The sequence below is a fragment of the Podarcis filfolensis genome (assembly GCF_964270895.1).
Source record: "Podarcis filfolensis genome assembly, chromosome: 13".
NCBI classification, from domain to species: Eukaryota; Metazoa; Chordata; class Lepidosauria; order Squamata; family Lacertidae; genus Podarcis; species Podarcis filfolensis.
This window is the reverse complement of record NC_139615.1, coordinates 18616390-18643769: the sequence shown is the minus strand read 5'-3', so window position 1 is coordinate 18643769 and position 27380 is coordinate 18616390. Positions and strand designations below refer to the sequence as shown.

The 27380-nt window shown below is 47.4% G+C and overlaps 2 protein-coding genes across 13 annotated transcripts in view; one reads left to right on the top strand and one right to left on the bottom strand.

Moving 5' to 3' along the window:
* Positions 1-4790, top strand: part of BRSK1 (BR serine/threonine kinase 1) — a 54672-nt gene extending 49882 nt beyond the window's left edge. For all 10 annotated transcript variants that reach the window (XM_083580203.1, XM_083580206.1, XM_083580205.1 and 7 more), the window contains 2 exons: positions 952-1041; positions 1933-4790. In XM_083580203.1, the coding sequence (XP_083436329.1) occupies positions 952-1041; positions 1933-2117 (275 nt within the window). In that variant the 3' untranslated portion in view covers positions 2118-4790. The remainder of the gene's footprint in view (positions 1-951; positions 1042-1932) is intronic.
* Positions 4791-6535: 1745 nt separating this feature from the next.
* TMEM150B (transmembrane protein 150B) lies at positions 6536-25928 on the bottom strand. 3 transcript variants are annotated; one of them, XM_083580406.1, is made up of 8 exons: positions 24090-25928; positions 16015-16138; positions 13871-13948; positions 11640-11699; positions 10921-10988; positions 9407-9534; positions 8888-9065; positions 6536-7808 (listed from the first exon to the last, which is right to left on the bottom strand). In XM_083580406.1, exons 2-8 carry the CDS (start codon positions 16128-16130, stop codon positions 7609-7611), a joined length of 828 nt encoding a protein of 275 aa, XP_083436532.1. In that variant the 5' UTR covers positions 16131-16138; positions 24090-25928; the 3' UTR covers positions 6536-7608. The 3 variants fall into 3 exon arrangements, with proteins under 3 accessions (XP_083436532.1, XP_083436531.1, XP_083436533.1); XM_083580405.1 differs by lacking the exon at positions 24090-25928 and adding an exon at positions 17067-17295; XM_083580407.1 differs by lacking the exons at positions 16015-16138; positions 24090-25928 and adding an exon at positions 14611-14722.
* Between the last annotated feature and the right edge of the window lie 1452 nt (positions 25929-27380).

The window sequence follows — 27380 nt, the reverse complement described above, 5'->3', positions numbered from 1 at the left end:
CAAGATTCAGTGAAAGCTGATTCCCAGTTGCTTATTTGCAGTTCCTGGAGGTTGACAACAGGAGCAACACATGGTGCTGCTGAATTCTAGGGATGTCCCACAGAGCTAGTGGGGTTTTGTTTTGTTTTTAATGTTTGGTAGTGGGTTATGAACAATGCATGGGAGATTCTCACATGGGGCATGTGTATCTTACTATTTTACATCAGCTTTGTGGTTTTTGCACCAGTTTTGTGGTTTCTCCCAGAGTCCTGCAGAATTCATAGTTTCACGAGAGGGCAAAGGGCCCTGTACAGAGATCACTAGCGCCTTGCATGAAACAGCTACCTTTTAAACTAGCTTAGAGTCTGTAGATACGCCCACGGTGGGAAAGGGGATCCCAGTTCCCTTAGAGGGAAGATCAGAGTTCATTTACAGGAACTTCAAACACCAACCTCTCCAGAGGCAACATAGCACCTATCCCAGAGTCTAAAAAGGCACCAGCGTCTGACTTGGGAATCCAAATTCATTCATTTCACAGTTGTTACTGGCATATTGCAGTGCTGAAGCAAGTAGACTATGAGTGTGTGTGTGTGTGTGTGTGTGTGTTTAATTTATTTATAAATAGGGGTGTGTGATGGTGTGAGAGAGAATGGTTTTTAAAACAGCACATAGCACTTCAGACAAGTTTGTTCTGGATCCCAGAAATAAGCAGTTTGTTCTAAAACCATATATTGAGTATGGTATCTAACAAAACAGAGACGTTAAAGCCTTAATATCTCTAATATTAATGCAGTCTTAAACCCACCCATACAGAGTTCAGCATGAGCTTGGTTTTAGGATCTGCACTGCTTATGAGTGCATCTTCCCACCATGCAGCCCTAGCAGTGTCCTGCTCCTGGAATCTTGTCTTTTGGAGGATCTCCAGGAGCCCCTGTTCCTTCCTGACCCTGAATGCCTATGTCTCATTCTTAGGTCCTAGCCGCCGGTTTAAGCGAGTTGTGGAAACGATCCAGGCGCAACTGCTCAGCACACACGACCAGCCTTCTGTGCAAGCCCTTGCTGGTAGGTGTTTGAATGGGTTTGCTCGATCTTAGATGGATGCAGTCTAGCAATGAGCAGTGTGCTAGCCACCGCTCTTGCCCATGCTGGTTTCTGTCAAGAGGCATTTTCTGTACCTGTGCAAATATTACCTGTCCTGGTGTTGCAGCTGCTGCATGGCATCTCATCTTGTGCTCTTATCTCTAGACCATTTGCTGCAGCACATTAACAAGGCTGCTTCTTTGGAATGGGGTATCTTGAAATTTAGGGTCCCTGGTTGCATCTGCAAAACTTTTGGTGCAGTCACACTGCTTCATTTCCAGTCAGTAACTTCCTGCTGGAAGCCCATAACCACAAACGTTCTGGTTTATTTTTGTGCCCCTCCAGACAGCAGTGACATGGTAGCATTAGGGAAGGGCCATAGCTCAGCCCTAGAGCATCTGCCTTGCATGTGTGAAGTTCCAAGTTCAATTTCCAGGGAGAGAATCCTGCCTGAAACCTTGGAGATCTGAGCAGTGGTGTGACTTGATTTAAAGCTGCTTCCTGTATTCTTAAGCAGGCATAGGTAAACTCGGCCCTCCAGATGTTTTGGAACTACAACTCCCATCATTCCTAGCTCACAGGACCAGCGGTCAGGGATGATGGGAGTTGTAGTCTCAAAACATCTGGAGGGCCGAATTTGCCTATGCCTGTTCTTAAGCTTTGTAGAACAAACTAAAGCAGATGAAACCCACCTATTATTATGTGAAGAACCTGTTGCAGAACACACCCATATTTAAGCACCGATCTGGAGGGGCCCATAGTTACTATGAGACAGAAAGCAGGAGAAAAGGTGCTGTTGGATCTTGGTTGTTCAGAGCAGTAGACCAAAGGGTGTGTGTGTGTTCCCCTGATTATGCTTCTCTCCGCTTCCAGATGAGAAGAACGGGCAGCAGTCCCGCTTGCCAGGCACTCCAACCCGCAGCTGCCAACCGTCTCGGCGCTCCGAATCCGACGTCTCGTCCGAACACCATCGACGCGGCTCCAAGGACAAGAAGCTCGTCTCGTCCAACGGGACTCAAGTCCAGCAACCACCACCCCCGTCTCCACAGCAGCCGTGACGTCTGGGGCAGGGGGGCAGCCTGAGGGCGGCTAGGGGGAAGAGCAGCCGAAGGAAGCCCACTCCGCGCCCCTGGAAATAGCTGGCAGCCGCTCCAGATGGACAGGAGGAGCCAACGAACCTGGACGGATGGGTAAAAGGCCCTGCACCAGAGACGCAGGCAGGGGCGGGGCAGGGCAGGGCGGGGTGGGGGTTTGGTCCAAGTTTCAACAACTCCGTCTCACCCCACCCCCTGGGGCGGAAAGTCGCCATCTTGGGAGCGGCCCATACTGTGAACTTGTAAATAGTTAACAACAACAACAACAGAAAACAAATCTACAAAAGAACCGAAGGGAAAGAAAAGAACAAATTATGGAGACAAAAAGAAAGGATGGTGGACTGGAAAAAAAAAGAAAAGAAAACAAACAGAGGGGGGAAGGAAGAGGAGGAGCAAACCGGGCAGGAGCCGGTGGGGTTTGGGGTGGGGGTTTAATCCTATCCTTTTGGTTGGGGGTGGGAGTGGGAGGGAAAGTGGGTGTCTTTATTTACTTGAGCCCTTTTCACAGACTCCCTCCTGATTTCTGTTTTGGTTCTTTCCACAAGACATTCTCTTTCTCCTGCTTTTCCTTCTGTGGCCTCAGAAATAGTACACCCCCCCCCCGTATTCACAGGTTCATGGCGACAGTGACTAAAATCAGGAGACAGAACTAGTAGCAGAATTTGGGTTGTTGGTTTGTTTGTTTTTTAACAGTCAAGCGGAATATAAATTTTATGAAATGGATAAATAAAATTGGTTGTCGCAGGAGAGAAAGTCAAAAACGTTTCCCTTCTGTTTCAACTTCTCTTTAAGTTTTCCTTCTCTGAGAAACTTAATTAGGCTAAAGTAAGGAAAGCATTATTGCCAGTTGGCGTAAAGCTTAAATATTCATTGGAACAATGTTCAGAAACCAAAGTTTGAAAAATCCCCCCCCCAAATCTGAATTTCTGAATATATATGATTTTTTGGAGTGGGTGGGTGTGGTTGTAACTATTAAAGCAGTTTACTGAGAACTTTGCAAATTTACACAAAGGAGCAATTTGAAAATGCATTTAAGCCAAAAATAACTTTGAAAGCTCTGACAATGTCAGCAATCCATTTTTAACAAATTGCTACTTTTTTTAAAAAAAAGGGTGTTTGCTCACCCACCAGGAATAGTCAACAACATTCCCAAATTACCATTCTTCGTGTTTTTAAAATATAGCCAGTGCTTTGTTTCTAGAAAAATAGGTGCCAGTACTCAGCATGAGTTGTTATATTAAGTGCCACACTTTTTAACAATAACAAAAAGAGGCACTGGTACTGCATACCCTCCAGTATCCCCTGAAGAAGTCAGAGCACGGCTTACGGCACAATGTGACCGCTTGCATTTTCCATTCCCATCCCTAACTTTTTATTCTGACTAGGTGACAAAAGTATCAGACTTATGCAACCACTCATTACAGTCACTGCTGGAAGGATCTTCATGATTCCTTCATAGACAGCGCAGTATGAGAGCAGGATTCAGCAAGAGCTGAGAGGAGAGAAAGGCAGCTGCACTGACTTTGTTAGCTTAAAAAACAAACACTACCAGAAAGCCTTCAGTTTCCAACGTTAGAACTATCATGGCTCAAAACAGAAAAAGGTGTCTAGAACAAACCAGGATCAGATTTGAATAGATGTCTCTCACTCCTTTCAAATACATGTTCTTATTTTATGCAGGAAATTTTATCAAAGCCATTTGGGCTACTCCTGTGTTTCTAAAAAGAAAAAAAAGGGGGGCACAGATGAGTAAAGAATACCCTCTACTATCTCTTCCTGTTTCGCTTATCACCCTACATTAGGCCCCCCTTTCAGTATTTCCAAAAGCTCATCTACTGGTCTGCAAAATTTCCAAGGATATAATTGAGGCCTAGCTTCTGTCTCGTGTAATTTTAGCAACCCCGCCAGAACTCTGGGTGGGTACATGACTCCCCTCCCGTGTCCCCGCTCTCCCCGCTCCTTTTTCCCTAAAGCTGGGCACCCATATGCACAAGGCACTATGAGGAGGGGGACAGACGGAGGGGGGAGGCTTTCAGAACATGCTGCGGTCTTGACAGAAGGCAGAGGGACCCCAGAGTCACCAGGCTGAGGACCTTAAAGGAGGCATACGGGCGTCAACTGGAGGCACAAATCATGAGGCAGGATTCCTTTCTGGACCATGAGTGGCATTCGCAAGAGTGTGGAGGGTGGGAGCTGCAAAATTGGGAGCCAATGGGCATCCATCGATATGGGGAAGGGAGTCCAGGTTGGGTGACAGTGCAATAGGGTGGTGATGGTGGATTTTGAAAAAAGCAGTCCTGCTCCTACCATTCCTCCTCCATCCCCCCCATCCTGCTCTGGGCGGCTCTCTCCTCTCAGCTGGGGGGGGGGGATGTGGGTGATGGCGCATGCGGGCGTGCAAATGGGCAGGAGACAACTATGTAACCTCCCCCCGCCACCCTCCTCCCTGTGTCTGCCCATCCTCTCTCCTTTTGTGAACCCAACCTTATCTCTTGCGCACACACAACAACCCCACAGCCCATCTTCTCCCCACCCTTCTCTCTGGCTGTTCAACACCCCACCCCCACCCAAGCCTTTCATCTCCGGGGGTCTAATTATTGCTCAGAAAAAAAAAATACAAACAGTCACTCAAATGTTTCCCTTGCTGCTGAGACTTGCCACGTGTTATTTCTGCCCAAGCTTCCGGGGGATTGCGGCCCTTTTGGCTTCCAGCTGGAAGGTGATGAGGTGGGGTTGTGAGAGGGAAGAGAGGGTTTTTTAGGGGTGATGGCTCTGGTTAGGTCAAGGGTGCATCTTCACAGGGCTTTCACATGTGCAATGATACTGGATGGTACAAGGGTAAGGTGGCCTTTGCACACACACATATCCCCCAAAAGGGAGGTTAAGAGTTGACGAAACACCAAACATTTACATCACATGGCTTCCCTTCGAAGAATCCTGGGGGCTATAGTTTGCCCCCCTCAGCTGCTCTTCCCAGCACCCATAACTACAGTTCCCAGGATTCTTTGGGGGAAGTCATGTGCTTTAAACAAATGATGCGTAAACAGCCAAAGCCATCCCTGGGGCCATCAACAGGTGGGGACCAATTCAAATCAGATGAGTTTCCACACTGGCTGTTTACGCATTGGCATGGAGATGCTGCTTGTGTAAACAGAGACTGTGGCTCCTGGAAATGATGCCTGCAGTGTGTTTTGTGAGTGGGCTCAGAACTCTGTGGGTATGCGAGTCTGGGATGAGAGCTCCGCATAAATGAGAGCATGCCGTGTGTGTGAATAAATGCAGACGGAAGTGTGGCTGGTGGGGAGCACGAGGATAGATGCTGTCCATATGGCAGGGAAGGGATGCTTAGTGTACAGTATGCCAAAAAGTGGCTAGATGGTGGTCAGTGTGTATGAACCTGCGTGCAAGCAGGGGCGGGAGAGAGAGGGGAGCGCCTGATTCATGTGTTACTGCAAAGTGGCAGGGGGTGCCTCCATTTGGCTCTGTCTGGTAACATGCAAGTAAAGGAGCCCCCAGGCTATGCAAAGGTTCTCAGGGAAGGGCAAGGCTAGCACAGGAAGCAACATGGAAAGAAAACATCAGAAAGAGTTCCCAGAGCAAACGGGCTTTGTGTATCCCATGTGTGGGTATAGCAGGGGTGGGATTGTTGAATGACTTCTCTCTGTCCATTGGGCCATGCTGACTGAAGCCAATAGGAGGGGCCAGCAGACTGGGTGCTGCCCGTGCAGGTGGACCATGGTGCGTGAGAGAAAATGGGAATGTAGGGGCATGTGTATATGAGAAAATGGCAATTTTGCACTTTTCAAACTCCCCTTGGATTTTGAGCTGCTGCCCAATGAAACACAAGTCTTCTCTTCCATTGTGGCACATCCTGAGTATAAGAATCTGCTTTGTGTCTTTAGCTCAAATCTAGAAATCCTACCCTTTCAGCCCCAAGTCCCATAAGCCTTCTGAGGAATCTTCTCAGTGAACTTGCCAGTGGTCTTCAGCTCATTTAAACACCATGTGTAAATTGACTGGAATTGTATCAAGCCTGCCACGCCAGCTCTGATTTTAGGGCAACGAAATAAGCGTTTCCATGGCTAGCTACCCAGTACTTCCACTTTATTAACTGTCCTTTCTTAGGAAAGGAAAGGAATTAGACTGGAGGTTCAGTTCGTAGCTATAAAGTAGGAATAACATTTACTTTAACCTCAAGGCAGGGGTCTTGGGCACTCCCATACCAGAATAAAGTCTAGCAAGGGATAAAGATGAATAGGTTTTTTTGCTTTTGTTTAAAAAGAGTTTCTCACATTAGGTTAGAAGGACCTACTTTTCCAGTCGTGGAAGAACGGATTGAGCAATGCCCCATTGGGAACATAAAAAAGGAAGGCAAGATTTCAGTATTCATCTGTATAATAGGATAATACAACACCTTTCCTAACAGGAGAGCAAAGGTGCCTACTTTTCCATCAGAGGAAGGACACACATAGTTGTTGATACTGCCAGAGCATGATGAAAAAGAACTTGGATCCACGCACATGGGTGACTGGAGAGGTGTGTGAGAGCTTTAAGGAGCTGGACCTAGTCTTTCTGGCACAATATCTTATCCACCCACCCAACAGCTTCAGAAACGAACAATTCATCTGTGTGTGTGTAGAGGCTGTGGTTGAAAGACACAACCGCCGTGTCGGGATACTGTTTAAACTGGTGTAAGAATATGTGCCTAAGCAACTCACACAGTTTGACCAGACCGTTGACTGTGGCAGCAAGATTCGTTGCACCAAAGCAGGCTGTGGAGGAGGTAGTTGGGGTTTTTTTGGTCTCGCTGTCTTCCCCTCCCATATATTACTGTGGAGGGAACCATGGGAGAGAACAGCTCCTCACAGCCATCTGTACTGCAAAGAGTTACTAGGCCCATCCACGCGACAGAGAAAGCAAGGCCCGGGCACATCAGCCAATGGTGGGTGCTGATGTGTGCGTCACACAAAGATGGGCCTAGGACCCTTCTAGCTCACTATGGTTTTCACACACAGCGGTGTGGAGATGGGTAAGATGAAGAACTGGCAGTGGCGGGGATTTTTGCAGCCATCAGTGGGAGGATGCTAACAGAAAATAAAACAAGACACTTTTAAAATACTGTTTTGCAGAGGAGATGGTTGGTGGGTCCTTTTACGAGGGGAGGCGAAGAGCTGCCCCTACTCAGCAGAAGGCGGTGGCTTAATGTTATGAAGAGCACCGAGGAGGAGATTTGTCTGAGATGAGTGACAAGTCAGGGAGAGACTCCAAAATGGCCAAAAACCCCAACTGTAGGCCGTCCCACAAGGGAGTCCCACACCCCAGCAGAAAAGCTGGGAACTACTTCACTCGCCATCAAAGGACATGGCGGGGCATGATCCGGTCCACTGGAAAAGGATTCCAACTGTGTGGAAAGTTTTGCAGAGACCCCTTCTTCCCCCCATGTCCATAGGAGGTATCAGAGAGGGAGAGTCTGCGTTGACGTCTGTATGTCTTGAGCTGCTTGGTCTGCCCGCTGGTGATAGACGTGAACTGAGCAGGTCCCCATGTGCCAGAAATCCACTGCAAAGAGCCCAAAGAGAAGGAAGAGGACCATGGCCAGGGCCCATTCGCAGTAGGCCGACTCAGAATGCAGCTTCAGGAAAAAGAGCACAATCGCTGGGTTTAAAGGAGTCAAGGAGAAAGGAGCCAGAGACGGTGCATCTGTTATTCCCAAAAGAGATAAAGGTTGCACACACACCATGCATTTAAAGCACGTAGCTTCCTCCACAGAATCCTGGGAACAGTAGTTTACCCTTCACAGAGCCACAATTCCCAACACCCTTAAACTACAGTTCCCAGGTCTTTTATTATTATTATTAAGGGGTAGAATGTGCTTTAAATGCACGGTGTATATGCAGCCTGAGGCAAGACTGAGGAGAGGCCAGACCTAGTTCCACTTTGTTTTGGATGTGGGGCATTACAAGATGCATTTGGTAGGCCGCAGCCTCCTTAACGGCCACTGTTACCAGCTTGACAGGGAAAACTGGCAAGTAAGCAGTGACAACAGCAGGAGATGTTGCTGCTTCTCATTTGCCCGCCCCCCTTGGGCCAGTGGGTGGGTGAGCAAACAAACAGGCAACAACAGAGCTAGCAACCTGCTGCCAGTGGTGTCTGCTCCATCCTCTCATGCCAGGCTAAGGGCATTTGCCTGACCATGCCAACTCCTGGCACCAGCCTCAGAAAAGTTCCAGGTTCTGGGCTGCCTGGGCTCCTAATGAATATTAAGAACATTTTTTAAAGAAATTCTTCGGGACCACTTGAAGCCAGTCCCTGAGGATGCAAGTGAATGTGTTTCCAGTTCGTTATAGCACATAAAAGAAAATCCAGTTGAAGCTAAACAACAACTTGGTGCATCAGATAATAGATGTGAAACTGTGCCCTTCAACCTCCCAAACACACTACCTATCAACTACCCCCAAGCTGCTTCGTGTTGATAATAATGCAGATAATACCTGTCTCTTCCCTTAGAACACAGGAAGTTGCCTTATTCTGAGTCAGACTGATGGTCCATCCAGGTCAGTATTGTCTACACAGTCTGGCAGCAGCTCTCGAGGATTTTAGGCAGGGAATATCTCCCAGCCCTACCTGGAGATTCTGAGAGACTTGAACCTTGGACCTTCTGCATGCAAAGCCCTCCACGTACTCTGCAATTTCCCCTCCTGCATCTTTAAAGACAACGCTCTAGTTCAGGATACTGGCAATGAGAAAGGCAGAACCACAAAAGCTGAGGGAGAATCTGAGGGGCCCGATCCACCATCCTCCGTGCCTCGGCTTCACTCGGTTGGTCAGGAATGTTTGGACCCAGAAATAAAGGATGCCCACCACAAAAGCCAAGAAGGCCCCAACTAAATGGGTTTCTATCTGGTTTTTTTCCTGTAGGGGAAAGAGAACAGAGTAAATCAACAGAGCCAATCCCACCCCACCAAGGCCATTTCATGTTCTAGTTCATCGAAATCCTTTTCAATGAAATTCACAAGCCCCAATTTTAAGACAAACCACGTCCCCATTGCCTTTTTAAAGTGTGTAGAGATGTGCGGGAAACATCCTAGACCCCCCCCCAAAATACCCCACAGTCTTCCCCATCCCTAGCATAGGTGAGATGGGTGGGTCTCTTCTGACTACCCCTGTCATTTTAGGACCATCCCTACTGAGACCTCCTCCTCTTCATTTTTGGTAATGCTTGTCAACCCCCCTCCCCATCTGCAGCTTCTTACCTGGAAATTGCCCACAATAGACGACCCGAGGGCACAGAGTAGGCCGAAAATGAGCCCAACTAGATTTAAACGGGAATGACAGCCATAATCCCGCACCTGTTGGTATTTCAGAAAGCAGATCACCGCGCCTGGAAGAGATGTCAGTTACTGAGGCTGATAAGATCCATCCTTTCATTTGCTGTCCCAGAGCCACCACATGGTCCATACATGTCACTGAGAGGCAGACTCTAAAGTAGAAGACAGCCTTTCCCTCCATAAATTTACCTAATATTCTTTTAAAGCCATTCAAACTGGTGTCCTATCATTACATACTGCAGTAGCAAATTTCATATTTCAACTGTGTGCTGGGAGAGAAGTTACCTTATTTTCTTTCATCTGCCCTGAATCCTCAAAAACCCTTTGGGGTCTTGTATTATAAGAGAGGGAAGAAAGCCTCTCTCAATCAGCTTTTTCTAATGATAATAATTCTGTACACCTGTATCATATTCCCCGCGCTTGCCTTTCTTCTAGACTAAAAAGTCTCAACCTTTCCTCATGATTCAGTTGCTCCAATCCCACTGTTATTTCGATCATAGAAGAAGAAGAGTTTGGATTTGATATCCCGCTTTATCGTTACCCTAAGGAGTCTCAAAGCGGCTAACATTTTCCTTTCCCTTCCTCCCCCACAACAAACACTCTGTGAGGTGAGTGGGGCTGAGAGACTTCAGAGAAGTGTGACTGGCCCAAGGTCACCCAGCAGCTGCATGTGGAGGAGTGGAGACGTGAACCCAGCTCCCCACATTGCAAGACTACTGCTCTTAACCACTACACCACACCTGGCTCCTTTGCCAGGACTACAATATCCTGTTTAAGGTGCATCTTCCGAAGTGTCGTTGCAGCACAGATTTGTTTAAAGGGCTTACAGGCCTGGTGGTTTTCTTTTCAACTCCTTCCCCAATGAATCCCTAACACGGCATTCGTTCCCCTCCACACATGCACCTGCTGCACCGACACCATCCTAGCTGGGCATCCTCCACAGACAGAAAATGGACAGTTATTGACCAGAGCTAAGAATTAAAATGGGAGAGGAATGAACCTCAGGCTCAGGGGACAAATGTGACCCTCCTCATCTCTTTATCTGGCTCTCAAGGGTCTCCTCAGGCCACACATCTTTCCAGCCCCTCACAGGCTTGGCTTTGCATCTTCCTTGAGTGCTTTTGCTAGGCGGCATCCTTGCACTCAGACAATGCCTCTTGGATGGAGCATAGAGAGGCGTGTGTGTGTGAATCTCTGTAGAAACCAGCCTATTGTACCAAAGGTAAAATTTGCATTAGTTGCTCCACCCACTTTTGCCCATGGCCCCACCCACCACTGGCAAGTAGCCCCTGGAAGGTTGCCCAGTAAGGCATGTGGCCCTTGACCAGGAAAATGTTCCTTGCCCTTGAACTAAAAGGTTAGGGCTGTCCCTGATTAAATATGGAGCATTGGAGGCACATGGTGGCAAAAGGAAAGAGACCAAGAGAGACAGGGCTTACCTAGAAAAGCTCCTAGATTAAGAACTTGACCAAAGACACAGCTCTGGGGTGGGGAGGAGCCACATGTGCTGGAGGAAGACAAGGGGGGGAAATTCATACAGATTGCAGCTGAGTTCAGAAGCTGGCCCTTTAGACTCCCCCCGGCCCAATAGAAGCAATTCAATACACAGAAACAACCCTAGTTCATTGGTCCTCCTCAGCTAGTGTGGTGGGACCCGCTCCTGGATTGCAGCCTCATCCAAGGTGGGTCACAGCTCAGCTGCACTGCTACCATCCATATACAGGATAGAGTATAAAATAAAAGAGAGAAAATGGTCTCCAAATGTGTGTTTGGGGTAAAGGGGAGTCCTGGGGCTGAAAATGATGCACACCGATTGCTGGGTAGTCTAGTTAGGCCTGGATGGGGCAATATTCCATCCTCCTCTAGGCTGGTCCAGGCCCTCCTGCCTCCTGAAGTGAAGGACACAGTGACACATCCTCCCCATCACACACCCCAAAGCCATTTTGGATGGGTCTGATGGAAGCCGTAGACCGGAAGATCTGGAGAACATCAGGTTGGCTATGGCCCGCCTGTTCCACAAGGCTTGAGGCTGTCACTCAAAAGGGTTCTCTTCAATACAGAGAATAACTTGACTTCCTGAAAAGATGGAAGCTAGAGAAGGGTGGGTTTTTTTGAGGGGGGGTTGGAAGACTTTCTCAGAAACCCAGTCAAGCCATACCTGATATATGGAAAAGCTTCTGTGATGTTTACAGATCCATTTGCAACAGCCATGGCATACCTGAAAGGGGGGGGAGGGGAGAATCTCATTAATTGGCTGGAGTTGCCAGACTAACGCTTGTTTTTCAAATTCTTCCCAATAAGTTTAAAGTATGCTCTGTCACACACTTAGTCCCTGTTTTTTTAATTTTTGAATAATATTATATCACTACACTTTGTAGCCAAGACTTTTCTTCATCAAACAAACTCGCTTGTCAAGAAAAAAGAAGAAAAGTGGGGGGGGGGAGCGGGGAAATGACATATGAAGGAGAAAAGGGGCAGCAAAACAACAACAAATCTCTAAAGTACTGTACAGTGAATAGATTAAAAGGGAAAATATAAACATGTACATTGTCATTCCAAACATGTAAAAACAAAGCCCACCTCTCAATAAATTTCCTTCCTTTATTATTATGTATTGCATTTCTCTACTATAACTGATTGGTTAGGAAAACCTGGCAAACTATCTTAATGATAAAACTTACACACTTGTTCACTACCTACACACACACACACACACACACACACACACACACACACAGTGCCTCTAGACTGTCTCTGCTTTAAGGTGGGATTTCATTCAAAGTGGCAAATTCCGGTCACGCAATTATAGTCGCACAACAAACCTGCTCAACTACCCGCCCCCCCGAAATGGGCCTTTTTGCAATAAGGAAAGTGGGTGAGGACACTTCCTTTGACGCAACATCATCTAACCTCCAAATGAGTGCTTGTTAAATAGCCAACATCCTCTCATCTCCCTGCAAACAAATCAGAGCGAACGCCCAATTCACCTGAAAGTGCCCCAGAGTTCAAGGGGCAGTTTCCTTGCAAAGAGAGAATCCTGAAAGCTTGTGGGTAGTTGCTGTTTTAGTGTGCAAAACAGAGGGAGAGACAGCTACAGAGCTAGCCTCCAAGCACCTGGGAGTAGAGGGAAGCAGTAGACCTGGCAGTGCCTTTTTAGAAATTAAAGACTGCCCACCCTAACTACACCTCTGCACATTTTCTCCTGTGGCACAAAGCGCAAGTGCTGGCAAATCAATGGCTACTAGCCATGGCAGCTCTGCTGTGTCTCCGTGGCCAGAGGCAGTAATGTTTCTGAATACAAGTTGCTGGAAACCACAGGAAGAAAGAGGGCTTGTGCTCAGCTCCTGCTAGATGCCCTGCTTCCCATGGGCATCTGCTTGGCCCCTGGGAAAACAGGATGTTGGACTAAATGGACCACTGGATCGTCATATGCTCTTAGCAGCACCTGCACACCAGATGAATTTGAGCCAGCTAACCTAGTTGGCAAGCATTTGTTACAATTACAGGACTTTAAAAACAGCAGCGCCACAGAGATCCAGATCCTTTGCATATGGTGACCAAGCTGGCTCACGAAAGGTTAGCGAGCTAGGTGTGTGTGTCACTGTACGGTTGCCAGCTTGCAAAAGAAGAGGAAAGAGAAAGCTCTTGTCCCTTTGAAATAGATATTTGGCGTGCAGATCTCAGCAAGCGAAGCACCTTTGCGTGAGCTGCAATCAGCTGCCAATTGCTGCAGATCAAAATGCTGTTAAAGGGGTCAGTTCCACGTTGACACCCTGCTCTGTTTGAACAAAGTCCCCTTTTCCACTAGGAATTTGACCTGCAGGCAGCGGAAAACTTTGCTGGGTTGTAATTATCTCGTATTGCAAAAAAGAACACAAGAAAACTGTCTTGCGTCAGGCCCAACTATTTATCCGTCATCTGTATTAGATACTGTACTATGACTGACGGCAAATCTCCAGGATCTCAAAGAGAGGCCGTTTTTATCACCTGTGACCTGATACTTTCACCTGGACCCACCAGCAACGGAACACTGAAGCTTAGCTCAGGGAGAAAGCTTCTGCCTCATATGCAGAAGTTCCCAGGTTCAATCCCTGGTGTCTCCTGGTAGGGCTGGGAGAGATCTTCCATCGGAGACATTTAAGAAGCACTGCTAGTCATTGCAGACAATCCTGCACTGGATGGACTCGGTATAAGGCAGCTTCTTAAGTTCAGACGTTCTACCATTGAACCACGCTCTTCCTATACCAGATTGGAGTTGACATGATCCCATTTCCCCAAATCCAGCTCTATCACTGCTGGGCTTAAAGCAAGCACACAAATACACACACATACACACTCCCACATCCCACCTGAGAGTCAACCCACTCCGCTTTGCTTATTGTTACTCACACAACCCAGAAGCCGACAATACCTCCTACAGCTAGGAGCACAGGAAGGAGAGCCCAGAACCACATGGTGGCGGAAGACCTAAAGGCAAAAAATATAAGGAAACCATCAAGAACAGCCTGAGATTCTTGGGTTCTTTGAGAGCAAGGTGGGATAAAGCTGAAAGAAGCCTGGGGAGGAGACCAGATCCCTGGACTCTAGGGACCCATTGTGATTTGGTGGTCTTGAAAGAGCAGCAAGGCCGAATCCTAAAATTTCGGGGGTTTGGGAAGTAGGTTAGGTCACAGCAAGCCAGGATTCCTGGGTTCTCTGGCTAAGCCCTTGATAACTGGAAAACTCTGCTACGTCCAAGGGGCCTTATTGCTCCTCACTGCCTTGCTCTGCGCTGCAGGAATTAAAACAAACAACAACACTAGAAAGACTTCTGCTAATGGTATACTAATAAACTTCCCCCGCCACGCCCCTCACTCAGCCACCACCCAGCAGGGCCGAGCTCCTGCCAGTAATCAAAGCAAAAGATTTTAAAGCAAAAGTCCATGGGAAGGTGGGGAATTGCCCTGAAATCTGAGCAACACCCTAGCTACATAATCACTCGGAGACTGGCAATGAGCTGGCTGCAAATTATACTGCGCAGCAGCAACCAGGGGCTTCCTTGTGGGGCTTCTGAGCAGGGAGTTTGAGAATCAAGGTTTTTGGTTTCTGTTTCCCTTCTGAGTCTTCAGGAATATTGAGCGATTCCTTACCCAGAAATTATCTGCTCGCTGCGTCCTTTTTTCTCCGCTCAGGAGCACGTCTTTCTCCCTAGCAGGTAGCAAGGTTAGTGTGCCAGCGCTCCTTCCAATAAACCTGTCCCAACTCCATCTCTGGGACGGGGCAAAGGGCACTGTGAGGGCGCTATCTGCCTGTGACTTTTGTCCCCAAGGCGTGCCATTCTGCTGCCACACAGATGGCGCTCGGAGAAAGAGGGACCACTCAGCGTCGTGACGCAGTTTATCAGTGCAACGTGTGCTTTTCTAACGGAGAACCACGGTTACTGGATTCCTTATGAGGGATCACTCCAGACTGGCATTTTTCGGTGTGGATCTCTTCGGCAGCATGCCAGTGACACAATAATAGTGCATCAATGGTGGAATAACACTGGACTGTCCACACACACCACTCCACTGTATCAGTTGCGATGCTCCATCAATGCTACCGCATTTATTGCCACCTGCAGAGGCGCTCTTGCACTACAGCACCACAAAAGTGAGAGAACATTGGTCTTGAAAGGCTGCAGGGTTTCAACAGGAAGTTATGGGATGCGTGCTGCTGGGAAGTGCAGCAGTACGCCCTCCCTGAAACTTCTGCAAGTGCAAGTATTATTGAAAGCGGTATCGTGCATAACTGCCATGCTGAGCACAAATTATTATGGATGCACAATAAAAAGGTAGTCAGGGAGAGGAAGGGAAAGGAGATCTGGGAGTACAGTGGTACCTTGGGTTAACAACTTAATTTGTTCCGGAGGTCCGTTCTTAACCTGAAACTGTTCTAAACCTGAGGTACCACTTCAGCTAATGGGGCCTCCTGCTGCCGCCGCACAATTTCTGTTCTCATCCTGAAGCAAAGTTCTTAACTCGAGGTACTATTTCTGGGTTAGCGGAGTCTGTAACCTGAAGCGTCTGTAACCTGAAGCGTATGTAACCTGAGGTACCACTGTATAGGATTAGAGGAGTGAATTTGTGGGAACCAGGAGGGAAGACTCAGTGGCGTAGCGTGGGTTGTCAGCACCCGGGGCAAGGCAAGTAATTTGCGCCCCCTAACCCGTGGATTTGCGCCCCTTAACCTGTGGATTTGCCCTAACGCCAGATGTTGCGCCCGGTGCGGCCGGCCCCCCCTGCACCCCCCACGCTACGCCACTGGGAAGACTGCTGGGTTATGGCGAGGTTACCAGGAGCCAGAATAGGTCAGCATATCCAGAGTAACATTCTGGAAGTGGTGTCTTGAAATAAGAGAAGAGAGGAGCATCACGTTCTGTACCTCCGGCAGTAAAAAGTTTTGGGATGTACCTATTGCTGCAGCAGCATACGTTCTGCTGCCACCAACGCAGCTGTGTCTAATATTAGTCTGCCGGCTGCAAGGTAAGTTCACCTGTTGCCGATGTAGCTTACCTGAGGTCCGAGAAGTTCTTTGGCAAGTTTCTAGGGACCTTGACCTGGCGAAACTGGAAGAGGGCTCGCGGAAGTCCTTGGCAGGCTGTCCAGGGCACGCAGGTATCGCAAGGCATTTTATGACCTGAGGATGAGAAGAAAAAGCTGCCAGTTGCCGTATTTTATAACCTGTGAAGTGAACCTCTGTTTAGCCTGAGAACAGCAGGCTACGGTGATTTGTGTGACACCATGGGGAGGTTCCCCTGCGTGCAAAAATGGTGGAATCTGCTATTGTAAGATGTAGGGGTGGCTGCTGACCCGGACAGTGTTAAAAGGGGATTGGAATTGTAGAGTTGGAAGGGACTGCGAGGGTCATGTAGTCCAACCCTCTGCAACGCAGGAATCTCATCTCAAGCATCCATGACAGGTAGTTCTTTCTGCCTAGGTGCAGAAGCTCCCTATTGAAATTCAGTTACAGATAGGTAGCCGTGTTGGTCTGCCATAGTCAAAACAAAAAAAAAAAATTTAAAAAAAAAATTTTCTTTCCAGTAGCACCTTAAAGACCAACTAAGTTAGTTCTTGGTATGAGCTTTCATGTGCATGCACACTTCGTCAGATACACAGTATCTGACGAAGTGTGCATGCACACGAAAGCTCATACCAAGAACTAACTTAGTTGGTCTTTAAGGTGCTATTGAAATTCAGTTTGCTAGTTTGGATCCCAGTTCTCCAATCCGTTAAGATCATCTTGAATCCAGATTCTGTCTTCTGTGGCGTTAGCTACCCTTCCCAGTTTGGTGCCCTCTGCAAAGGGCTCATCCATACAGTGGTACCTCGGGTTAAGAACTTAATTCGTTCTGGAGGTCCGTTCTTAACCTGAAACTGTTCTTAACCTGAGGTACCACTTTAGCTAATGGGGTCTCCTGCTGCCACTGCGCTGTTGCCACGCGATTTCTGTTCTCATCTTGAAGCAAAGTTCTTAACCCGAGGTACTATTTCTGGGTTAGTGGAGTCTGTAACCTGAAGCGTCTGTAACCTGAAGCGTCTGTAACTCGAGGTACCACTGTACTTACATTTGCTTTGCACTTTCTAGGCACAAGTCCGGACTTTCTAGATCCGTGTCCTGGTTTGTTGTTGTTGTTGTCCTGGCTCTTTAACCCAGGAATATCCACGTTTTACTGCTGAATGGCTGTCCGCAGAAAACCCATATGGCTAGATGCGATTCCTCCAGCACTGGGATTCATGTGTGGGAGAGTTGCTCATGTCCCGCCCACATGACTCTCATAGGCATCTGATTGGCCACCATGAAAGCAGGACGCTCGGCTTGGGCCACATTTACACCACACATTTAAAGCACTATGATACCACTTTAAATAGTCATGGCTTCCTCCCCCAAAGCATCCTGGGAAATAAATTTTGTTAAGGGTGCTGCTGAGATTTGTTAGGAGACCCTTGTTCCCCATACAGAGCTACCATTCCCAGAAGCCCCTGTAAATTGACTGATTAATTGACTGTTAATCCACTCTGAGAATGGAGAGACGACTAGCAGAGCCAGAACGTAAACGGTTACACAAAGGTAAGAGTTTCCTCCATTTCTCTGCTCACTTTTTGCCTGTCCTTCTGGGAAGGGCATTTACAAGACTGGGGCCTGAAAAAAGATACTCCTGGAGTTGTGGAAATACTAAAAACTCAATGATGGCAGACAAAGCGAAGAAGGAAAGGATTGCAGTTTTCTCCCCCCCCCAGCCCCCAACTGAAAGCTTGAATGTTTAGCTCAAGACAGTAATAATTGTATAGATTGATTCCTCTGAAAGAAAGATAATAGTTGGAGACGCCTAACAGAGACACACAGCAGGGGAGGCTGCCTTTGCAAGGATCGATGCAGAGATGGAAGATGCGCCGAATGATTCTGTACGTGGGCATTTTTTGCTTTGTTGTCGGAGAAGGTGGGTAGATGAGTCACTGAGCAAACTGACAAAATTGCAAACGTAGTTTCTGTTAACAGAGGCTGAGAGCAACAGAGACAAGAGGCTAAAGGCAACAGTGGAATCTGGATAACTCCCCACCCCCACCCCGGTCTTGCTATGTTTGTTTACTTATGGACATTTCACCAACTGTAGCACAAAAGAACAATCTGTGAAATGGGTAGAGTTTGGAGCGGAATCGATCGAAACAGGGAAGCAAATGGTTTTTTTCTAAGTTGTATTGGGAGTTAGGAGGTGTCTTTTGTCAGTTCTTCCCTACTGATGCTACATTATTCAGGGTTAGACTCATTTCTCCTTAATTAAGAGCACAGTAAAAATGGTCGTTTCTATACTTTATCCTAATCTTTGGCAACTTGGTGTCCTCTAGATTAAATGTGTTTGTGTGTATCCTGCCTTTTCCCCTGACAGGGACTCAAGCTGGCTTACAGATAAAATTTAGCGTCAAGCGGTTTAACAGGAGAAAAAGATATATAGCAGACACTGGTGAAAGTTGTGTTTAAGCAGGAGCACGCCACTTTTTATTTTCTCAAGAGAAGAAGTACACTTTTAAGTTTTTTTGGGGGGAAATCACTTTAAAATTCAGGAGGAAATTCTTGCTACTAGCTTAAAATCTAAAAAGGAGAGTTGAGCAAACAGAGCAGCCTTCCTGTTAGAAAAGGCGTAATATTTGTAAAGGTGCAGCTCATTCTTTCACCACTCGATGGAAGCACTTACCACCAGATACTTTTGATCACAAATGCTTGGTTCAGAGAGCACCGATTTAATAAAAAAGAAGGCTTCTAAAGGGCATCTATGCCAGAATGATCTGACAGTTGCAACATCTACACAATTCTGGTTCCAGTTGGAGGAGGCAATATGTTCCTCTCCAAACAGCTGTGTAAGGCAGGGCAGTGGCGTAGCGTGGGGGGTGCAGGGGGGGCCGGCCGCACCGGGCACAACATCTGGGGGTTAGGGTTAGGGGGTGCAAATCCACGGGTTAGGGGGGGCAAATCCACGGGTTAGGTGCTGACAACCCACGCTACGCCACTGAGGCAGGGTCAGGCAGGGTCTACACTGAGATTATTTGCAGTAGATCATCCTGCCTTCTGGTTCCCAGTTGTCTTGACAATAGCAACAGCTAAAATGCCGCCACCCCCCAAAAAAAGCTTGCTTAAAGAACATTGAGGGAATGAGATGTTTTGAATCCCATCAGTCACTGCCAGCTATGGACAATGATCAGGAACTTGTCAAACAGTGCTGGGCGGGTAGAAATCCATTTTTATTTTTATTTTTGTTTTCGCTTAGTGTGAATGCTTGAAGGGCATATCTCACAGATGCACACTGACCTCATTGAGCTCAGTCCCAACACCCCATTTCACCTGCAGCAGCAGAAGAGAAGCACTTCACATCACACAGCGCATAATTAAACTGTGGAACTCACTGCCACAGGAGGCAGCGATAACTACTAACTTGGATAGCTTTAAGAGAGGATTGGACAAAATCACGGAGGAGAGGGCTATCAAAGGCTACTGTGAGGACAGGATATGGACCATTTGCCTGTTCCCAAAGTCCTTTCTTATACTCTTATGTCGTCCCAAGGACTACTGAAATGCACCAGGATGGGAAAAGGCTGGCTTAAAAGAGTTTTGTGCTACATTTTGCTGTCCTTGCTGCTTGAGCGAGAGCAGGGCAAAAGCAAGAGCCACTTGCCTTGTGTTCTAATATCAACATGTCGCCCTGCAGTATTTAAGGAACACCCAATGGACATTCAAAGAACGTGACCCCCCTCCCAAGAATTATGGTTCATTAAGGGTATTGGGTCATTAAGGGACGTGGGTGGTGCTGTGGTCTAAACCACAGAGCCTAGGGCTTGCTGATCAGAAGGTCGGCGGTTCAAATCCCCACGACAGGGTGAGCTCCCGTTGCTCGGTCCCTGTTCCTGCCCACCTAGCAGTTCAAAAGCACATCAAGGTGCAAGTAGATAAATAGGTACCGCTCCAGCGGGAAGCTAAACGGCGTTTCCGTGCGCTGCTCTGGTTTGCCAGAAGCGGCTTAGTCGTGCTGGCCACATGACTCGGAAGCTGTACACCAGCTCCCTCGGCCAATAAAGTGAGATGAGCACCGCAACTCCAGAGTTGGTCACGACTGGACCTAATGGTCAGGGGTCCCTTTACCTTTTTAAGGGTACTGGGAATTTTTGGCCCACGAGGAGGAAACTACAGTTCCCAGCTTTCTTTGGCGAGATTTCATGTGCATAGAATGCACTTTAAATGTGTGGTGTAGATCCACTGGGACCATTGAGCAATACAGTGGTACCTCAGGTTAAGTACTTAATTTGTTCCGGAGGTCCGTTCTTAACCTGAAACTGTTCTTAACCTGAAGCACCACTTTAGCTAATGGGGCCTCCTTCTGCTGCCGCGCTGCCAGAGCCCGATTTCTGTTCTCATCCTGAAGCAAAGTTCTTAACCTGAAGCACTATTTCTGGTTTAGCGGAGTGTGTAACCTAAAGCATCTGTAACCTGAAGCGTCTGTAACCTGAGGTACCACTGTATAACCTTTCTGATTGCTTCTGGTCGGGGTGGGCCTGGGGGTGAGCCGTTTGCTGAGAATCCTCACTTCAGGAATTTGGAGTCACTAGATCAGCACGTACTGCTGAGACACTGCCCAGGTCTAAGACTGCCTGCAGCCAACTGGTTTTATGACCCATTTTATGACCCACGGGCAGGACTTATTTTAAGACTCAGTGAAGCCTAGGGGATAAATAGTCAGCTGAGGACCCCCTTTCACTTGAGAGTGTTGTTTTTCTCAAGGTGCGGGCCCCTCCATGTGTGAGGCCTGGGGCATTTGCCCCCATTCAACACACCAGAAGTCCAAATCACTTGTTGTTGTTTAGTCGTTTAGTCGTGTCTGACTCTTTGTGACCCCATGGACCAGAGCACGCCAGGCACTTCTGTCTTCCACTGCCTCCCGCAGTTTGGTCAAACTCATGCTGGTAGCTTCGAGAACACTATCCAACCATCTCGTCCTCTGTCGTCCCCTTCTCCTTGTGCCCTCCATCTTTCCCAACATCAGGGTCTTTTCCAGGGAGTCTTCTCTTCTCATGAGGTGGCCAAAGTATTGGAGCCTCCGCTTCACGATCTGTCCTTCCAGTGAGCACTCAGGGCTGATTTCCGTAAGAATGGAGAGGTTTGATCTTTTTGCAGTCCATGGGACTCCCAAGAGTCTCCTCCAGCACCAGAATTCAAAAGCATCCATTCTTTGGCGATCAGCCTTCTTTACGGTCCAGCTCTCACTTCCATACGTCACTACTGGGAAAACCATAGCTTTTACCATACGGACCTATAAATCACTAGAATGGTGCATTTTATGGCCCAGGAAGCAAATGGCTGTATAACCTGAACTTCTGATGTAGTCAGGGGTCTGCAACTGTATTTATCTTAAAGCAACAACAACCTTTTGGCGTCTTAAAAGACCCACACTTTCTATTTTTTTTAGGAATGGAGGAAACTGCCTTATATTGAGTCCATCTAGGTCAGGATTTTCTACTGACTGCAGATATTTCCAGGCCTGCTTGGAGATACCAAATATTGAAAACTGGGACCCTTTGCATGCAAAAGCAACTGCTAGGCTATGGCTGTCCATCTGACGATGTAGACTGCCGTCAAAGAAAGCTGATGCCATAATGAATTTGTTGCTTTGTGCCTGAAGTCTTCGTTGCTTTTGCTGTAAGAGACTAACACACCTAGCCCTCCGGAAATTGTATTTACATTAAGGTTACCAGACGTCCCCGTTTCCCCATACAAAATCAATTGAAGTTGAAAAGTGTCCCCAGATTCATTGAAAAAAATCTGGTAACCTTGATTTACATCAGCTTTTAATTCGCCCCCGAACACGGCTCTGTAAAATCCTCCGAATAAAGCTACTTAGCTTTATAGCATCTAATGTTCTGTAAGGAGAGAACTGGTGCTCTGTTGATACCTTGAATGCGAGCAAACTTTTCAGAGACATCTCCCCCTCCACCAATCCTCCACGCATTTTCCGTCACCTGTAGGGTTGCCTGCAAACCAGACAAAAAGTGTGGTTTGCTCCCATGGCATTAAGCTAAATATTAATGCCTGCACTGGGTAAGGTCTGGAAAATCCTGGTACATCTAAAGGCATGGTCGCCAATAGGAGGAGGAAACAACTGATTAAAAAGATCTGAATTACTTCACTTTTAGACTGATTTTACTTTAGTTTTGAGAAGGCTTCCCCATCAAGAACTCTTGTGGTGAAGTCCCATACTTAGGGATCAGGCACCACTACATTCTGTGGGACAAAAGCACATATGGGTGCATCAAAGCTCAGCTCCGTTGCTGCGCATAAAGGCAGTAGGCTTTGTCAGGGGCACATCATGGCCATTTTAATTGAAAGAAAACAGAGTATTTCTTAAAGAACGTACAGTGGTACCTCGGGATACATACGCTTACATACGCTTCAGGTTACAGACTCTGCTAACCCAGAAATATTACCTCAGGTTAAGAACTTTGCTTCAGGATGAGAACAGAAATTGTGCTCCGGCGGTACGGCGGCAGCAGGAGGCCCCATTAGCTAAAGTGGTGCTTCAGGTTAAGAACAGTTTCGGGTTAAGAATGGACCTCCAGAACGAATTAAGTACGTAACCAGAGGTACCACTGTAGTTACCCTCCTGTGGCCCTGGGGAAAGAGGCGGGGAGGCTCTGTCTCTGGCAGTGGCTGGTTCAGGTTTTTGTGGCCAAGGCAAGCTTCCCGCAAATGAGTCCCCTTTCCAGAAATGTTCCATCTTTTTTGGGGGGGGTGGGGGCTTTTACAATCTTTACTATGAGGGGCTGGACTGTGGGTTTGCCCACCACCTCTCACTTCATCCTTGTAGTTCATTGGCTCACTGTCAAAAGAGCTCTCTCTTCATTTCCAGTAGATGGGGCCAGTCAGGGACAAAAATTCTCACAGAGATGCATGCAGAATACTTTGCGGTTGTGTGCGCATCATAACCGGCTGAAAACACGGCTGGGTTGCTCTTTTTCCTCGGTTCAGATCAAAGCTGGGTTGAGAATCCAAATTCATAGTGCAGCTGTAATCCTGAAAAAGTGCGTGCGTGCATAGATAGAGGTGGGTGGGGAGATCTATGTATTATTTTTTTTTTAAAAAAGATCAATATATATCACTTCAATCAAGTTTTTTTCTGGGTCCCAGAAAGAAGAACTTTCACATTACTGGCTTAAAACACAGCTAGGTCGTTCTTTTCCTCAGTTTGGATTGAAGCTGGTTGAAGTGCAGAGTAAGCGGGTGTCTACGTGGGTGTGATTAGTTTTCAGCTGCAGTAAGGCTGGATCAGGTCCATGGCTTATCTGGTCCAGCATTCTGTTCTCACAGTGGCCAGCCAGACGCCTGTGGGAATCCTGCAAGCGTTCTCTCGTCCTATCGTTTCCAGAAACTGGTGTTCAGAAACAAGATTGTCTCCAACCATGAAAGTAAAACATGGGATTAAGGGGAGCCATTGATTTTAATCAAAACTCTTGTTGTTCCTTATCTCTCTCATACGCACAGCATCCTCCCTCTAGTTAGAAGAGGGATGGGTTGCCTTCCCCAAACTTTAATGGCTTTTTCATTCCAAACATTCCAGACCCTGTTTATAGTGAAACCATATTCTGTCAAAGAGCTCCCCTAAGGCCATCTTGGGACATGAAGAACCATTTAACATTCTTTTCTCAAATCCGGGACTATATTCTGACATCACTTGAAGGCAAAACTACAGTGTTGCTACACAGTAACAGGTCACACTGAGAACCTTCCCTGCTTTGAAGTCTCTTGATGCTCTGTGGAGTGAATTTTGTTTGGCTTTTAGCCACTTACTTTATTAGGAAATGTATAGGATATTAAGAGAAATCCAGGCTTGAACTTAGCCCCAGTTTTGGAGGAAGAAGCTAAATGTGTCAGAGAGAAAAGACCATCTGCAAACAGCAGGGTTTCGATTGCTATTCCAAGAACATTTAACAGACAAAGGGGGAAGAAGCTTCTGGTATGTTGTTAGTGAAATGGTTCATTAGGTGGGGCTGTGAGAGAGAGGGAAGAATGATAACTAGATTTCTAGGGTGGCAATATTATATTCACTTACCTTTGAGTAAGCCCCACAGATTTCAACAGGACTTCCTTCTGAGTTGTCATTTATTTGTTTCGTTAAAAGCATTTCTGAACCGCCAAACCTTCATCCAGTTTTCTGGGGTAAGACACTTATCCCAAGTGCATTTTTCATTGTACAGATTACACATAAGTAAACCTAGAGGGCAGCCCTTCTAGAACATGGTTACAAATTGTTGCCTCCATAACACCCCCAAACTTTAGTCAGTTACCATTTCTTGTTTCCTTATGGAAACAAGCGTGAAATGTCCCAGAAATGCATTTGCCATTTGCCAATGCATTTGCCATATGCATTTTGCCATTGCATTACCCCGGCCAGAGTCAGTGGAGGCTTGTCCATTTGGGCAATTGCCCTTGGCCAGCGCCTACTCACCTGTGTTTTTACTTCCATCCAGCCCAGGGAGTGGTACTGCCTTCCAGCTTCCTCCTCCTCCTTCTCAGTGCTGCCTTCCTAGAATTCAGCAGGTAGGAGGTTTGGAGGCAAAACTAGAATTACTTGGGTCTTTCTGCTATTGGCTCTGGCTCCACCTGCTGTTGACCTCTCCACCTTCTGACCTACCAGTCTCAGTGGGCTCCAGCCACCACTGATTGGTGGACTTCAAACAGTCATGGCTCCACCCCCCCCCCAATGATCCTGGGAACTGTAGATTGTTCAGGGTTCTAAAATGGCCAGGTGCCCCCATTCCTTTCAAAGAACTATAGTTCCCAGAGGACTTTAACCTTCTTCCTAGGGAATTCTGGGAACTGTAGCTTTGTGAGGGGATGCATGGAGTTCTTTGTCACCAGGTGAGTGGTTAAATACAAGTTGCCAGGTAGCAGCAGCTTTGTACATAGAGCCGGAAAAGCTACAAAGGGAACTGTGTTGGGCTGCCCTCTTACATATTGCCCAAAGGCGAGTCATCTAACACTCAGAGAGGGGGGTGGGTTAATTTGTATATTTAGATCATGGGTAGGCAAACTAAGGCCCGTGGGCCAGATCCAGCCCAATCACCTTCTAAATCCAACCTGCAGACGGTCCGGGAATCAGCATGCTTTTACATGAGTAGAATGTGTCCTTTTATTTAAAATGCATCTCTGGGTTATTTGTGGGGCATAGGAATTCGTTCATCCCCCTCCCCAATATAGTCCAGCCCCCCACAAGGTCTGAGGGACAGTGGACCGGCCCCCTGCTGAAAAAGTTTGCTGACCCGATTTAGATGCAGATTTAGAAGAGAGAACTACAAGTGAAACAGAGGCATGTCACACCATAGTTGAGAAGACTGGTCCAGGTGATCTGCGCTCCTGCTTAGTCTGCTCTCAAGGTGGTCTCCCTGCTTGTGCCTCTTTACCTTTAAATCAGACTTGGACCGGACCAGCCTCTGAATAAAGGGCTGTCCTATGGAGAGTAGGGGACATGACCACCCTACAGTCTGCTGCCTGAATTTAGGCCATGGAGAATGCTCTGCACTCCCCCTCACCACCCCTTTTTTGGCACTTGTTCCATCTTTGTCCCACAGTCTTATTTAAAGGCCTTATTTAAAGATTGTTAGAGTGAAATGCCAGAAGGTGTGCAGCACTGTGCAGAAGTGAGTTATACCTAGATGTGTGTGTGATACATCCATTTCGGCAGGAAGAAAGTCACTCCAGGACTGGTAATACACAGTACAGTGGTACCTCAGGTTAAGAACTTAATTCGTTCTGGAGGTCCATTCTTAACCTGAAGCACCACTTTAGCTAATGGGGCCTCCCGCTTCTGCTGCATTGCTGCCACGCGATTTCTGTTCTCATCCTGAAACAATGTCCTTAACCCGAGGTACTGTTTCTGGATTAGTGGAGTCTGTAACCTGAAGCATCTGTAACCGGAGGTACCACTGTAGTAGCAACTGATGCCACAGTGCAACACTGTGTCTGTGTATTGCATTTGGCTGTTTATTGTTTATTGTAGGTCTGAGAAATCTGGTTTGCATACAAGGAAGTTTTAGCATTTAACATTTTAGCTGCCTTGCCTCGGCGCGTTTTGAGGCCGTACCCCCTGTGCACATTTATTTTCTTTCTTTATCTAGGCGATACAAGGTGACTTCCATCTTATAAATATCAAAACACAATCGTTATTAAACACTTGCCATAAAGGGTGCAATAGCACTGGACTAAACTGCTGGGTGTGTAGCTGTACATTGCTATCAGCCTCAGCCCAATCTGCAGTATTAAAACTGCCCTACACTGCAGGGCTATTGTATGGCATACTGTTAGCAAGCTTGCTCAACATATAATATGGTAATTATGTACCCTTGGTTTATGGGGTGGACATGTTATACTTCTTTTGCCATAGTTTGTCCGCCTTTGGTTCTAACTCATCTAAAGGCTGTAGCTTGGTGTTTGGCACTAACTATTTCTTCTGACCTTGAAAAAGAGAATTTGTTATTTTTTCCATTTACAGCCATCCCTTCAACATGCAATCTCAAGGCAGGCTACACAAAGTCAAAACTGTTCAGAAATTAACAAAACACACAAATTAAGACCCGAGATAGAAAGGGCAGGAGCTTCAATCACAGGTGTTGATATGGACACGGAATGGAGGGGGGCACCTTTTGCATGCTACTCATGAGCAAGCACCCTGTGTGCTCTGCAAGCTGCTGGACTTAATAATATTACTCAATATTGGTGCAATGTTAGGTCATCCTTAGACATTCACTAAAAATTAACCCTTTGACCAGGTGTCAGGGAATCAGGAGCAGGAGCACTGGGGAGAGAGGAATTGGAGAGCGAAGGGGAAGAATCCGAGGGCAGCGTAGGGGAGTATGACAGTGGCCCGAGAGATTCCATGAGCTTCTCCAGCGAATCAGAAGATTCCCAGAAGGGGGCTCCGATGGTCAGGTCAAGGGGGGTCCCAGGGGGGACGCACCAGAAACAAGGAGCCAGAGGGGAACTCCAAAGCAGCAGTGGAGGATCGGGACCAGTTTCCCCACCAGAGCGTAGTGGGGGGGAAGAGTCACATGTGTCAGGGCCAGCGTCTCCTCCGGAGGGGAGGGAGAGTAAGTCAGGGCTGACCACGCCTCCATCGGAGAGTGGGGGAATGGAGGGGAGGTCAGTTGCAGCTAGCCCACCCGAAGGGGGAAGCAGTGACAGCAGCAGTGAAACGGTTAGGAGGAAAACAGCTGGCTGGGCGCGCGCGCCAAGTTCAAATGTACAGGCGCGCGGGACAGCAGGAGACCCGGATGGGGAACCAGCTCCTAAAGCCCGCCGGAGGGAGGGAGAAGGCTCAGGGGAATCAGCGTCAGAGGAGGCTAGG